Raw genomic sequence first — 16890 nt, forward strand, 5'->3', positions numbered from 1 at the left:
GGACAGGTATTCTTCCCTTGTGTGGCACAAAGAGCAACTCGCAGGTGAACATTTACCTGGGGCTTACAGGATTGTCTGGACAACTTATAATCTAATGGCATCACTATTTTATTTCCCTTATGTAATATGAGTTATCTATTCTGGAGCAATTTGAAGGACCTTTCATTGTTAACTCCTCTTAATTAATTTTGGCTTTATGGTATTTTGGGGGCAAATTGCCTTAGCCTTCACATTTATCCTATCACTATGTGGCATGACCACGAGAGCTCTTAGGTGAATTTCTCTTTAGAAGGATCTAAACGACACAGCTCATGAAAGCTCCATGTGAAGGTTTTACTCTCCCTTTAGCTTTGGCCTCTAAACTCCAGGTGCCAGCCTGCTCCTTGCAAATGACATTCTCAGAAAAAAAACATCATGACTGTAGGATTCAAGTATGCACCTGCAGACTGCTCTTACAGCCTGAATCAAGATGTTCTGCTTCATGTGTTTAGCAATGCAATTTTTCTTGGAAACTTGTCTCTCATATTTTAGCCATCAATCACTAAGTTGCTTATTTTTGTTCATGCTCTTGGTGGTTTGACTATTGTCCTGTTTGGGACCATTCAGCTTTGTGATACTTCTGTTTAAAAGAAGTCCATTTTATTAATACCTGTGAGAAATACTACTGAGTGGGAACTCACTGGAAAATGAGATCAATGAGTTTTCAGTTTAGGGCTGTTTTCAAAACTCATCTCAGAAACATATGTACACATGGAGTTGCTCCTGTGGAAAGTAACTAGATAAAATGCTGCTGACAACAGCACTGAAAATTGTTCTGCTGTAATAAGAGTGTTCAAGGGACAGAGATTACTGGTAATATTTTAATAGGAAGTTGGTAAAAGCGCATTACCCTTCAGTGATCTCCAATGCAGTCTCTGATGACTGCTTACACAGAACTACTGCAAACACTTAAGCCCCAAATGTCTTTATCTTGATCTCTCCTATGTTTAATTTCTTCCTACAGAACTTGCATTGGAAGGCTTAGGGTACCCTAAGCAACTAAAATGCTTTACCTTTTAAATTTGTCTAAATGGTGCTAAGATGATCAGAAATGTGCTGTAATTTAAATTTCTCTGGTGAAACGGTAAAATTGCATTTCCCCAATTACCATTTTACCTCTTTGAAGGCACCAGAGATAGTACCAAAGCTGTTCAGAGAGTCACAGAGCTGGCACATGGTCTGTTATTCCTCTGGCTACTGCTCTGATTAGCATTAGGAGAAATTCCTGCAGGGAACATGTTTATCTGGTCGTGCAGAAAGTAATTTCTACAACCTGGCAAAAACTCCTGTCTTGAATGGATCTAAGCAGGAGCTCTGGTGGTACTGGGAACTCTCAGCTCATGTCTAGGAGTCAGAACCTGAAGGAACTGAAATCCCATTCCTTTACACCTTGAACTGTCACACAAATGCTGAGGCTGAGGAAGGATGAGGAATGATTCTAATATTCTTCTCCTGTTCATTCCAGTTAAAATTATACTGTGTAATGCAGAACACTAAACAACAAAAAACACCTTATTACTGTATTGGCAGATTATAACATAGATTTACCCAGGGAAAGAGATGAGGAAACCTCCTTCTGTCTTTTTTTTTTTTTTTTCTCTGCCCTTGCAACACTCTCTTCCCTTCCCTGAAGCCCCTCTGAGCTGCCCTCTGATCCCAGCTGCACAGAGCAGAGCCTGCAGGAAATGCCACTGTCACCCAGAGAATCTCTCAGCAAAGTGTACCCAGGAGGGAATAGTGGGGCACCACTATGAGATCAAAGTAACTCATCTCAGGACCAGATCTTACCAAGTTCAAATTAATAATCAAAAATCTGTACTTTTCATCTTGATTGTTTAGTTTTCTCTGGTTTTCTCTGCTCCTATGTCTCTTCCCAAACTGTATCCTAAAACAGAAGCCAAAGCCAGAAATTCGCCAGCTGTGGAACTACCAGTCACTCTCCCCGACATGTGTTGAAGGCCCTGGCAGGGTTTGCTTATGCTCCTCCTGAGAGAGGCTCATGTCTCTCTACCACCCCAAATGGCAAGCATAAGGTTGAGTTTTCTTGAAAATTCAAACTTCTATAAGGGTTTAACCTGTTACTGTGCTGTTTTGTGGACAGAATGAGGCATTTACACTGAGGGCAATCTCGGAATTTATGGGTTCTCTAAAAACAGAGTTGGAGATGAAATATATTGAGCAACAAAGGATGTAGAAAAATGGCTATGCAAGGCAGCAGGATGGGGAGAGGTGTGATGGAGAGGTTTTTCTAGGCAGGAAGATAGAAGACACTGAAAATGCAGCATTTCTGTGAGCCAGGATCATCTGTGAGGATGCATGGCGATGAGAAGCTGATGAGCATGGCTGACTGCCAGCAGATATTATGATCTCAGAATATTGATGTTTTGTACTAATAATTACAAAATCAGCAGCTGTACAACTGCATATTTGGATAAATACAAGTGTAAGTGCATCCTGTGACACGGTGAATGGAAATGAAGTATAACTAAAATGACAGGTCATACAGTAATACTGATGCCAAAAAAAGACAGACAAGCTGGGAGAATGATAACACAAATAAAGCATTAAAGGATATTGATATTCAAAAGGAAAAAACTGATAATGAAAACATTCATAAGCAGTCAGAGAAACACATTAAATTTCCATTGCTGTTGAGAGCTGATACAGATCAGACAGAAGACAAAAAGAAAAAAGATTTGTTTGTCTGCGCTTGTAAAGGCATATTGGGACAAAAATGCATCCTTCTCATAAGCCCTAAATAAGAAATCTACAACCAGGATAATCTCTTCAGATACTCTGAAAGATAAGCAGAAAGATGGGGATTGTCTACACCGCCAAGAAGAATGCCAAAGGTTGGAATCATGTCATCTGAATGTTCTAAGTAGATTTGTTACAAATTCCTACCCAGGCAATGAACTGTGACAACAGGAAAGATATTCAACAGGGATGTCTGAAATCTGAAAGTTCTTGTTAAAGGGAGGGAGCTTCATGAAGGAATTAGGAAGAAGTACAGAAGAAAACTGTTACTGGGATTAGGTAAGCATTTGGCAAACAGTACAGTAATAAAAAACCATTTAACCCACAGTCATGGTCAAAGTCTGGCTGGGATGTCCCAGGATGTTTGCTTATTGAATGCCTGCACTGACAGACACGATTTAAAGTATTGTATAAAATCTGCTGTGCCTGATGGTCAGCAGTGGTCAGTCACTTATTTTTCCATGGAAACCCACTGCTTTTGCAATGGGGACAAAGCAGAAGACCATCTCTGTGTAGAGCAAGGCAGTGAGCCAGGAGAAAGCAAAGTTCCATATTTCCATTTCCCAATGATCTCAAGTTTCAAGGAATGTCAAAAGGAGTGGGGTTAACACCTGTCCCACCTGAGGGCTGAGCTTTTTGAGCAATATATAGATTCTAACCTCAGAGAGGTGAATCTGGTGCAAAGACTGCAGTTCAAGTACACCAGACATTTGGGGTTGTCTATTCTGCTCAGTGGAGGATGGCCCAAGGATGGACTGAACTGTATTTTCCTTAATCTGTTTGCTTGCCCTGCCAGCCAGAGGACCGCTGTAGTCCAGCATGAGCTACACTCCCTGGGACTTTGCATGATGTTGTATCAGGCTCCTCTAGACAGAAGCTTGGATTAATTTCTGTCTTGCACTGGCTGTGTGAAACATCCAGCCTCATATACAGCGATACAGGAATAGCTGGGTCCCCTGTGCACACAGGTGTGCTCATGGACTCATGCCCAGAGTGGTGTCAGCACAACCTTCTTCACCACAATGCTTCACAACTTCCACACAGCCCAGAGCTCCACACAGCTGGCTTTGGGCTTGCACTAAAAGCAGGCCCCTATCGGTGGCCTAAACAATTCTTCCACCTTTGTTTAGCAGCGAATCACCTGATGATTTCCCTGAACTGACACCTAATGTTGGTTGTCATTGCTTGGGTGGGGCCTCATCACAACACAGAGCTGGAAATCAGAATTCCTTGCATAAACTTCCTTCCCAGTTTTCACCAAACAGGCCGAAACATTTTGCCCTTCTGAACAGCAGAGGCAGGGCACAGTGTGAATCTGTTGCTGCTCTATTTTCATGAGCAGCACGACGCTCATCCCTCTGCCTCAATCTTGCAGGGCACTGAGCAGTCCCTGCTCTTCTACAGCACCACCACCTTCATGTAAGGGCTGAAGAACAAGGACTTACACCAGTGGACTCATGCTGTGACCAGGTCCACGTTAAGACTGTGATTCTGTGAGCAGGCTGGGCTCAGCAAGGCTCAGCCTGAAATGCTGCTTTGCCCTTCTGCCTAGAAACCTGCAGGACTGCAGGAGGGCAAACCACAGAGCGACTTCCCATCCACGCTCAAGATTTATATGGCTTGCTTTCCTCTTCTTAAATCTCTCCTAACAAAACTTTGTTCAAAGATGATTCACAGATGTTATCATTAAAAAGTTGGTACTTGCCAACAAATAACACATGGGCCTGCTTGAGAAACTGCTGTTCCCACAGCTTTCCCCAAGAAGAGTACTCGTGGTAATTGGTAAGGCCTGTGAGAATACGACACTATAAAGCATCTTCTACCATCCATAATTTTTGAAGACAATGCTGGTTTCCTGAGAATTTATCTTGTTCATATAAAATCATTTGGATAAACTCACATGATAGAGAATAGATAATTAAGCCCCTTATCATTAGTGTTTATCTTTCCAGGTAATACTGCATGAGTCAAACAAAGACTTATTTGAAACAAAGATAAACAAAACCCCAGCTAACAGATAGCCATGTATCTTAATTATAGACATTAAATAAAACTATTAACTGATATGCAGGCATGAGTCTCAAAGGCTAGAAGGTGCCAAACAAAAGGACAGGATTGTACTGTCCATTGCAGGATGAGCTAAACTACAGAGATGGAAATCCCCAAGTAAAAGGGAATTAAAATAAACAAACAGAGGGAAAAGGGTTTATACAATGACCTGGCTGGAATATACACACATAGATTCACATCTGTGTTCACCCACTCAGGATATGCTGAAATTTAAAACCCAGGAGCCCAGCCCTCTGTCAGCAGCTGGGAAAAGCAACATGGGGAGAAAGCAATGGAGCCTGTCTGGGAAGATCTGTACTAATAGCTATGAACAGAAATGTTTCACGACGGTAACCCATATATTGATGAAATTCCTGGCCATTTATCGGTAAAGAAAAGGTTTTGTTTTTTCTGGGAGGTGGAAAGAAATGAGCATTTGGTAGGTTTTCAAAAACTAAAAGGAATCTCAGTCCTTTGCAATACTCTCAACACACATAGAGCAGTAAATATAATTTTCATCTATGGTTTGAATAAATGACAGATGTAGTACATATTTACTACATTTTCAATGCTGCATTTTAGAGGTTGACATTGAAATACTTTCCTCTCTTTTTCATAGGCTTGTTGTTAGAACCATGACTGCTCTGCCAAAAAGTCTGTGTTTGGAAAGGCTTTTATTCCTTTTTTATTCCTTTTGTTCTGCTGTATGACTCCGTGCTCCAGCATGCCCTGAAGAGCTCGGTAGCATTTTACAGCTCTCATTTGTGTCTCACCCACACCTGTAAGGACGTTCCCACTGACTTCACCACGCTTCAAATCAGGGCTCGATTTGGGATCTAGCTTTAGCGCCAATTCACGACTCAATTTCCAGGCAAGCAGGGAACAGGCAATGTTGGCATGTTCTACTTCCACAAAACAATGGTTAGATGTACTGGACAGGTTTTAAGCTTAGGAAATACAAATTTACAGGCTGTACAACTGCCAACATCATCTCACAGACATGCAGCAAGAGGAAATTCAACTCATCTGATGTTTGTTTTTCTTTAACATTCTATTAAAGCAAAGCAGCTCCATAATGAGATTACTGCGTTTTATCTCTTAATTGTATCCAGATATGGAAAAGAGATTTACTGCTAGTGGCTTGTATACAGTACAATATTTTAAAGCTAATTATGATAGAGCATTACTATTGTCACACAATGAAATACTTATTCTACTGTTATGAATCAATATCATTTTCTAAAATTTATTGTAATTACATTTTTAATTGGATATACACCCTGGTAAATTCTGAAACAGCCAGTTATATAAATACAATTCTTTTAAATCCAGGATGATATCAGCATAAAATATTTTAATTAAATAGATTTCAAAAAAGGAGAAAAAATGACATTAAGTAGCTTTCCATTATTAAAGCCAGCTGAAAGTCAAGTCTTGGAAGTATTCAAGGTTTTCTTTTTGAACTCTGCCATTGTCCATGGAAGCATGGATACACATCCTCCCCAAATGCTGTATTAATAGTTTGACTGTTCATTGAAGACTACCTAGCACCTGGCTTTTGTTTCTATTACTCCACAGAGAGGAAATCATGTTACAGTATTTATCTTCCTAAATCCCCAGGGTTGAAAACATCTAAAAGTCTTTTCTTTGCTTATGGATCAAATACAGTAAGCAATAAAAAGCTAAGCAATGAGTTTTAAAATAACATTGTATCAAAATTCCTCTGTTCAAAAATATTGGTGTAGATGGTGAAAACCTCTGTTCGATCTGACAGTTTTGATTACTTAACTTTTAACAACAGTGTCCCTATGTGATGATACCTTGATCATACAGGCCATCAATGCAAACTATAATTCAAGTATTTATAAGCTGATACTGCAAATTAGCTGTAACACTCTGCACACATTTCAAAGTACATCTTTAAGCTTGATTTTCCTGAACAAATATTCACAATAGGGACAAATGAAGTCTTGACCACAGGCTTATCACAGCATGTTTGCAAACCTTACCTGAGTATGCGATACCTCTTCCCCCTCTCCACTCAGTGGCAAAGAGACAAGTAAAAGGCATTTGTTTATCTCAGCTGAACCAAGCAGCAGTTTAAAACCTACCTGAGCTCCAGCCACCTCAATGAACATTGTTTTCAACACTCTTATACCTGTATTTCATGTATTTATGATCCAATCCACATTACATTTACATACACTAAGGTAAATTAAACCAGTTACATTTTGGTGAGTTAAAATGAATCAGAACTTAGAGATGAGGTAAACCAATAATACCAAGTATTTAGAAACACCTTACTTCTTAACAAGTTACTGAAAGGATTTAACTACATACTATACTCCCAGTATGTTGGTGGAAGTTGTCAGATTCTGAAGCTGATTCTACACTTGATGACATATTATCCAAGTAATTTCATGAATAAATATTGCAGAATGCAATATCTGAAACTATCAAGAAATTTCATTTAACCAGCAGCTCACCACTAGGGAAAAACCTCACAGTACGTCCTATGTTTTTTTCAAGAATATATGCTTTCAGCCAACTCTGGATTATCCTTCAGTATCATTACGCAATAAATAAATGTTTATGATAACACTTAGCATACTCTAGAAGGTCATCGATTTTCTATTTATCTGAAGAGCCACATTATCTAGGAAGGCTTTTCAGTATTCTTGTGATCCAGATTTCATTGCAGACATTATTCACTCCAAATTTAAGTCTTTTATCTGTCTGCCAAGTGTTAAATAATATTGGGTTACTCTGTATCATTATATTTTTACTGCAGCTCTTCGCAGATTAAGATTCAAATCCTTTGAATTTAGTAGGATTTTGACAGCAATTCAAGCAGCATAAGTCTTAGCTCTGTCCCCCTAATTGTGACACATGCATTTCTAAGCTCTCTAAGTGCCCACAGAAGCTGTATTTACCTGCTGTGTGTATCCTGTCACCGGATCCTTGGCAGCCATCCTCATCATCACAATCTCCGCTTGACTCCATCTCCTCACTTCTTCCACCCCCACTGCCAGCATCTCGGGGACCCCATCTCTCCAGCTTCAATTTTGCCTTCTCAGCATCCAGCTAAAACAGAAGAAGTGACAAACCAACAATGGTCAGACTATTTACACAGTTCCTACCCCTGGCGACCTGGTTTGTAAAGCAACAAACACTTTCTCATGTACTTTCAAGAGCAGCTCCTCAAGCTGGAGGCTGTTTCTGGCAATGGCATTCAAATATTTTGGAATAACAGATTATGCAACCAAATGTTCTCCACCGTATATGACCAGGGGCACTTAGCAAACTTCTAATTGAAAACATCACATCTACCAGTGCTGTTCCTACACCTTTTCCTTTGCCAACCACAGTTTGGGGAACACTTGCTAATGATGGTACAATCTGCCAGCTGTCCAAGTACTTGTTTTGAGTGATTTACAGTTGAAGACCATGATAAACTTCACAGCTGAGGGCATTTGCTACTTTTCATGATGGACTTGGTCACTTGGAGACCTTGTCCTGGACATGACTTTTAAGACGGTGCCATTTAAGATGCCTGTACCAACTGCATGTTGTTCATTAGATTTCACTTAAAATATATTTCTAGGACTGAGTATAGAATAAGAAAACCTTTTCTAAAATAAATCTAAATATGTCATACTAGGTCATGCTTGCTCCAACAACATATTTATCCCCCAAACTCAGCTGTTTGATCTTTAGGTAACTCTTTCTCCTGCTGTCACCACAAACAGCTGCCTACTATTAGCACTGTGGAAATAGATGATTTTTCAGCTCACTGGTAGTTCCAAAAGATGAAAAATCCCATTTCCTTGGGAGTGAATCTAAATCCAGCCTGTGCAGGGCACACCAAGAGTAGAACTATCTGGTTAAAAAAAACCCCCCGAATGGCTCCAACTAATAAACCATGTCATAAAGCAAATATTTGTCAAGCAAGGATGGTCCAGGAGAAGCCTGAACCTTTCCCCCACACCTGAGGAGCAGTGACCAAACGGAAAGACTCTGTACTGCCCTCAGAGACTCTGCACTGCTGTCAGATTGTGGATCTATCCAGTACCCTCCATCACAAGTATCTTCCTCCTAAAGAATGCCAGATCCATTTCAGGCTTTGTGATCTGCTTCATCCCAGAGGACTGATTATTCTTGGTACTGAGCAAAACGTATTTTGAAATGTAACACTTTGGAGATTCAAACACTAAAAGGAGGTGCTCTGGGAGCTGTGGGTGAACTGGAGCACAAGGCTAATACAGCTGTATTAACTGGACTGAAGGGATGGTGATGGATGCAGCAATTTCTCTGTAGTGGGAAGCTTTGTGTCACAGTCTCTTTCTTCTTCAGATGCTGGGAGCTGCCATCCTCCACTCTGGGGCTGACAAATGCTTGGAGCAGTGTGGCAGAGATCCAGTTCTGTGGAACAACAGATGCCAACTTCTACATGGCAGAACTCAGGAAATTTTGCAGCCTTTCACTGAAGAGATCAGTTTGCTCCTTCTGAAGACACAAGTAACTCCACAGTGCAGTGGGAAGATCAGTAAGTGGGAGGAGAGGGTATGGACTCTAGTGGGGAAGCGCACTGTACACTCACTAATTGTTACTGCATGTCTGTTTTCTATAAACCAGTTGCTTAATGTTGAGCCTTGTTATTCACAGCCATGAAGACTGATGTCACGGCAATACAAAACAACATTTTCTTAAACAATTGGAAAATTTTGCCTACGAGGGAGAAAGATAACTCAGCTCTTTCACAAATTTATTGTGTCCTGACCATATTAGAAAAGACTCATTCATTCTTAGTTATTCAGAATGAAAAGAAATGGCTGAGTGGCAAACAGAACAGACACAAAATTTAATAAAAGCTTTTAATGACTGTTTCCCAGTCAGAGCAGAAATGTTTACTGCCTGTTAAGGCACTCCTTTTCAAAAATTTGATTTCCTTCATTGCCCATGGTCCAAATCCTGACCTCTGCTCAAAACAAGTAATACTTGAACCAAATAGGCCCCACCTCCAAACAAGAAGCTGAACTTTCCAGCATGGTGCACTGCAGCATTTCTGGGTTCTAGTGCCTTCACTGCAGCAAGAGAGGAGCTGTAGTCCAGATCTGCATCTCCTCTGCATCTCTGAAGGCGCATCCAGTCCTTTCTTGGCTTGTCAGCAGAGGGCCACCAAATTACCCAGAGCCCTGATATCCAGGTTCACCATGACCACATCAACTCAGGTGCGATCTACCAACCCTTTTCACCTTGGATACCCTTTCTCAGCCTCTTTACAACTTTTTGTAAAGCTTTTATGTCCTGTGGCTACCACTCACCTAGAATGATGGACCAGAGCCTGACTTTGTGCATCAGTAATGGTTTATCTATAAATAAATCATTCCAGGAGATGGAATAGTGTAGCCACATCAGTGAGGAGCTCCAGACACACCATGCAACTCTATTGAGCAGGCAATGTCATCATTTCATAGTGACTTGTGACCCAGCACCCTTCTCATTTTCAGATTCTGAAGGCACAGCTGTCCTTTGGCTACTGCCACAGGACTTCAGTGAGATCCATGTTTCAGTGCAATAGCAAAGCTCATGCCAGCATGTGCCAATCTCCTTTTTTTTCACGGAATAATAGAAACCTGTCCTAAAGGCCTGAAACTGCACCAAAATAGCACAGACTGCATCAGGTTGGACTGGGATGGTGGAGTTAATGCAAGACATTAACCATCACTTTTTACTCTCTGGGTCCAGGGGGTGGGTATGGGCAGGGGATGCCTTCTGTCCTTTGTGGCTGTGGGACTGGGAAGTCCCCAGCAGAGAACCTGGCAGTCACCTGAAGGTTCAGGTCATCTTCTGAGACAGCCTGGCAGACACAGATCAGTTAAAAGACCTCCCAACAATTCTCCAGGCCACTGCCACCAAGCACAAATCTCCCTGCTTCCCCATATGGCTGTAGGGAGAACCACAGTCCCTTGCTCGTATTTAACACTGGGGAGCAGAGATTGGAGTCAGTTGTGGCATTTCTATCATTGCTTAAGAGCCACTCTTAAACCCGCCTTATTCTGGTGACTCTTTCCCTGCCAGCTGACAAGTGATGCCATCCAGCCACCTCTGGCAGCTCTGCACAACAGCTCCTGCCTGGAAGTGCCCTGTTCTGGGGCTGAGAATTGATGCCTTGGTTAAATAATTGCAATGAATTGCAGGCTGAGCCCTGGAGCTTGTGCCTTTACCTTCACAAAGCACAAGATATCTGCTGCCTAAGATTCCAGGGAATACTAGAATCTTAACAGCTTAAAAATTAAGTCTTCAAGTTTTTGCCATATGTGAAAGATAATTTTTTTTTTCCTCTTGAAAAGGTTATATAAATAGATCAATAAGATTTGTACAGTCCAACTGGAAACTGACTTAAATCAGGAATTTTCCCAACTGCAATAAGCTTTGGATCAGGTTCATAAACCTCTGAAGGGTTTCTGAGAAACTATATACTGCTTCTGTGGGAAAATTTTAGTATCTGTATCTGACTCAGCTTAAAGGTAAAAATCACATATTACTATTCAGCTCTGAGTCAGACACAGATGACTCTCTCGCATGGATTTTATTTATTCCAGCAAAGGCCCCAACCTTAAGTGATATTAAAAAAAAAGTTCTGCTGACATAAGGTTTTCTGGAGAAGAAAGAATTCATAGGAGAGTGGCTCCTGTATTTCTCCCCTATTAATACTTCATGATGTAGCACACGCATTCCCAGTCACATAAAAGAGTCCTTCAGACTTCAGAGGCTTCAAAGAGACCGTGACACACAACCCCTGAGCTCTCCACAATGAGTCTAACCCTAATTCTCACTCTGAACACACGTGTCTCACAATACAAATTCATTCTCACAGTTTCTCATGAAGGCATGTTCCACTTGAATACTTCCACACCTTAATTAAATAATAACTGTTTCACTGCATGAAAACCATTGTGTAAAAAGGTGCCAATTTCCATCTGTTTCATCGATCAGTCTGTTTTCTGAGGGGTCATATATGCATGTGTATCTGAGGGGATGACTTCAAGCTGTAGGATAATAACCCCAATTAATCAGAAAATAGGTTTTAAAACTATATTTTACACCACAGTTTCAGACTTCTCAGGTCAGTGAACACAACAATGAAAATACTCTCATTGAATAAAGCCACTTAAAACTTGTGTGCTTGTAATATTCAGAAACAAATTCCATAGAAAAATTGTTCCTGAGGGATTTGTTAACTAGTTTTCTACATGACAGATTGCACTGTGAATGCTTTTTCCCTCTGAAGAGTCAGCTTTGGGGTGAAATGTGACTTGTGTCCACTCGCCATGTGAGCACACGTATCACTTGCTGGTGTTTCCAGTGGGAGGAAAAATCAGCTGATTATACACTGCATTTAGAAATTGTAAGCTAAGCATGTCTTTTCTCAAGGTACTTACAAGTAGCTGCCTTTTTAAAAGTGCTCTAGTGACACAAATATGATTTGCAGAGACAAAGCATTTTTTCCAGCTTATGTACAAATAATGCACAAAGCCTAATCTTGAAAAGAGTCATAAATGACTCAATCCTTCCACTCATTTATTTAAAAATAAAAAATCCTTTCTAAACCATTATTAGGTCAGAAATGACTACAACTGGAAAAGACAATGTGCCTTTGTTTTCAGCCTGTTATATACATTTTTTGTTAGGAACTGACATACTGCTTTAGGCATAAAGCTGCATTTTACTGGTGCCTTGTGACTGAGCAGATGTTCTGTCATTTCACAAAACAATAGCACCATAACAAATTTTAGACATAACTGCCATATATATGCTTATTCCAAGTGGGACCTCTCCTCTGAGATAACATTTATGGTTAATTTTTCTCCAAATATGCTCTTAGCTCTTTTATAAAAGCATTTGGCAGTTGCTTTTGTTTCTCCTTTTCATGTTATCTAGCACTCATATATTACAACATAAGTAAGAAAAATAAACTTACTTAGCTTCAACTTTGTCAGACATTTTCTTTGATTTGTTCTTCCCTTGTCTCTATTTCACAGAACTCCAAAAAGGCCTGATGCATTATCCCCTTCTAGTTTCTTCAGGCAGTAGAACAACTCAAGGAGGTAACTCCTAAATCCCCTTTTTACCTGAAAGGAACAGACATCCAACCTTCTGTAGCAACCAACACCCCCAGCCTTCCTTCTGCTGTGTTTATTCAGGTCCTTACAATAACCTTTGCATGACACATCCTGCTTTACAAGTCACCTGGACACATTACAGTAATTTAATTGAACAGCTATACATAATTTATGGGACACAGTTATGGGCTGACAATGGCTTTAGAATTTTATTCACATCCCTCCAGACCAGACCTTTTCAGCTTGGGAACTGGACCAACACTGGTGGATTCCTTTGTTCTGTGGTTTTCTCTCCAGCCTAAGCACCTCACATTTACATCCACTGCTATTTGTATTTATTGTCTATGTCGGTGCTCCTAGCACATATAAATATGCTATATTTATATAGCTATATGCTATATTTATATAGGAACACTGGCATAGACAATAATACATACACACACAGGAGGGGAAGGCTCTCTTCAAGCACATGGAAACGTGCCAAGTGCAAGTCTCAGAAAGTGGGGCCTGACACCCTTCTTTTGCCCTCTGCCTCAGTGTATCTCCACTCAAGCTACACAGCAATTTCAAAGTTCTTTTTCCATTTTTTGATATTTTTTTCCAGGCTTTTTACTTTGTTCTCCCATCAAGTTTCTCAGGATAACCCTACCTGCTCTGTGTTGGTTTGTGACATTGCAGCTCCCCACGGAGCCACCTTTTGGATAAATGGCACAAACTTCGGGTTGAGCAGGACAGGCTTACAAGATCCAGCAGCAGAAGGGTCATAGTAACAGAAAGTTTCCTTGGGATCACTACATGTGGCAGGGGAAATGACACAGCTGCTTCTAATGTCTTTTACATGCTGTTTTTCATCTTCTGCTTCATTCTAGAATTATTTTGTTCCAAGTATGTCCATTATTTGACCAACCCTCATACTGTTTCTGAGCATCTTCAGTATGAGGTGTACATCTTTTGGGAAGGTCAGGACTTGTTTCCTGACTTTATACAACTTTTTAAAGCCAAAAAGCTGTTGGAATTGGTGTTTTTATTTGGTTTGACTTGCTTTTATTCACATCAAATAACTAAATTACTGCTTTCAGAAAAACAACATCTCTATTCCTACAATTGCTTTAGATTCTTATGGTTTCAGTGGAAATTTCTTGCAAACATTCTTTTATTTTCTCTGTATGTTTTCCTCCTGATTTTAGAGCCCTATCTTCTCCACACACACTTTCCAATCCTCTGTCATTGAGGTTTTGTATTTGCCCAAGTCTGTCTCTAGCTGTGGTTCTTTTTTTTTCTCCTGGTTTATGCAGGTTGACTTGTTACCCTCTCCATGATATTTTTATTGCCAGATGACACACTGGATACCTACAAATCCACACTTTCACTTATCTTTGACTATTTTTCATTTCTCCTCTGAGTCCTTCCTCTAATCTGGCTCTGTCTCTCTGATTTTCTGGATAGTCCACTGCAGATCGACACCCCACAGTAGAGGAGCTAAAAGTATTTATTTATTTCTGGTTGGATTATAAATGTTTCAGCAGGAATCTGAAGATGGTTTTTAGAGATTCACTTTGTTATACTGCACAATTAATGCTTCTATTTTTATAGTTTACGGTTTCTGTTTTCCAACTGCTTCTTCAAGGTGAGCTTGTTTCTAGGAGAGTGCTAGCACCAGGAGCAGCTTAATATTCATTGAATTAAATTACACAAGCTACATATGTTCTCATATTTACTGATTACACTGTGAAGGAGCAACCAGAGTGTGCACTCACAGAATCTTATCGCCATTAGCAAGAGCTTCATAGTAACAGCTTAGGTAAACTGTCACCTAAGAAGTATTAATTGTGACTGATGTAAAGTGAGCACAAATTAAAAAACCTCAACTTATTCTAGTCCATAATGTGCTTAAACAGATGTTTAAAGAGAAGAAAGAAAATCTGATTTAAATTCAGCAAGTCAGCTGGGGCAAGGAAGCAGCAGACACCTCTCCTTGATGTCTTGTCTCGGTGTTAGACTGTGACTTTTTGGTATTACGTGATGCACTAAAGAAAATCTTTCTGATCTGGTATTTAATATGCCTAACTCAGACATAGATGTTGGGTTACTCTCTGTCACAGGTATGAATTTCACCTTTAGACAGAAAATGTAGCGTAGTGTTGCCCAAAAAACATAACCGGCTTTTTAAGTTGCAGTACATGCAGTTTGAAGAGAGAGCATATGGCCAAAAAATCTGTCGTGTTACATTGAAGACTCTCTGCATCTTGTTAAGGTAAAAAAAAAAAAGTAAACAATTACAATAAAATTGTAATAAATTGTAATAAATTGTAATAAATATGTAACATAAACAATTATTGGTGAGGAATAGGCAGTAGTTGCTTATAAAGACCTTTGACTCTTCAAAATAGTTCACTTTGAGGAAAAAAAAAAATCACCTTTAGACAGCGTAGTGTACTCTTTCCCAAAAATAAAATCTAGTAGCAGTTGCTTACAGGAGACCCTTGACCCTTCAAAAGAGTTCATTATTGGGGACAGGGTCTGTTTGATACAACAGCTTCAGAGGCAGAGGGCTGCTGGGAGTGCCCACAAGGTACTGAGAATGACATAAATAAACCAGAAATTTGTTTTAAAGATTAAGAATGTAAATGATAGGAAATAGTAGGTATGTCCGTCTCTTTTCAGTGGGTTCTTGCTTCCCCCTCAGCTGTCTGTACATAATATTCACCACAGTATGGCTCAAATTCCAAGTTTTGCATAGATACAATATACTAAGAGCCTTCCCTGAAAAGACCATGGCCCAAAGATGACTGGGAGAATCTAGTTATTGTTGGTAAAAGGTATCTTGCCTTTCCCTTAAATGCAGAGACATCTCTGAGAATAAAAGAAGCATAGAAGAAAAAAAAAGGTGGAAACAAGCATTTTAACTATCAGAGTGATGAGTTCTTGGAGCAGCATCCCATGATGAAGGTGGGGACAAAAATACTCAAGCATTTGCAAGACCTGGATGAATAAATCCATGAGGAGAGTTGCCTGTGATGTCAATGAGCTACACGTGGTATTTCAGAAGATCTCTTCCAGACTTCTGTCCTGTATCTCTACACTCCACTGGTTTCTAATATTAGAAAATTGATTTGTAAAATCACAAACCAGAACTAGCCCCATTAGCAATTAGGAGTGGGGTTTTCTCCTTGCTTCTCTGACTTCTATAAGGGAGAATTCTGTCCACCTAGCAAATTATGTCCATTCTTTCTTTCCTCTAGGCTAAGAATGAAGCCTCTTAATTGTGCCTGAAGTCAAAATGTGGTTCAAAAAATGTATTAATTATTACTGGGGCTTAATATGGTTTACAAATGAGCTCTGACTCATCAGGGTTTAGATGTCTAATAATAGCCATGGACCTTCTGTCTGATCAGACTTGGGAAGTGTGAAATGACAAGTGCCCGCAATCAGCAGGCTGGTCACACTCCATCAGCCCTGAAATGGCACCCTTCTGATAGGCTGCACGTTTTTATGGGCTAAGTGAGTAAACAGTGGCCAATCTAAATTGTCGAAGGAGCAGAGCCAACCTTCCTCCTTGCTTTGTACTCTGACAGCAATTACCTTTGTTATTTACTGAGGGAAACGTTCATGACATGCTCCAGTGCATGTTAATACTGTTCCATGTTCTTGGATAATTATCTGTTTTCAAGCTCTGTGTTGGGGAACATAATTTTCTTAGTATGAAAAGTTTGACATTTCATTGGAAAGACTTGTGAACCATCGAAGTCTCTCATTACTTGGTAGCACTCAATGGACCCAGGCTTCGGATTTGACGTTTCGTGTGAAAACATGACAGAAACAGGGATCTGCTTAGTCTCCTCCACACTAAATCACAGCAACAAAGCACTAAAATACAATATGGAATGAAGTATGGAAAATACGGTAAGAAGATAGGTAA

The 16890-nt window shown here is 40.1% G+C and overlaps 1 protein-coding gene across 11 annotated transcripts in view; it reads right to left on the bottom strand.

Moving 5' to 3' along the window:
• LOC138114469 (glypican-5-like) overlaps window positions 1-16890 on the bottom strand; it is a 391856-nt gene that overhangs the window by 87457 nt on the left and 287509 nt on the right. For 10 of the 11 annotated variants that reach the window (XM_069023921.1, XM_069023914.1, XM_069023915.1 and 7 more), the window contains one exon: window positions 7779-7929. In XM_069023921.1, the coding sequence (XP_068880022.1) occupies window positions 7779-7929 (151 nt within the window). Of the gene's footprint in view, window positions 1-7778; window positions 7930-12878; window positions 12981-16890 lie in introns of those variants that run through there. The other variant, XM_069023924.1, reaches the window with a different exon arrangement.

The sequence above is a fragment of the Aphelocoma coerulescens genome, chromosome 9 (genome assembly GCF_041296385.1).
Source record: "Aphelocoma coerulescens isolate FSJ_1873_10779 chromosome 9, UR_Acoe_1.0, whole genome shotgun sequence".
Lineage (NCBI taxonomy): Eukaryota > Metazoa > Chordata > Aves > Passeriformes > Corvidae > Aphelocoma > Aphelocoma coerulescens.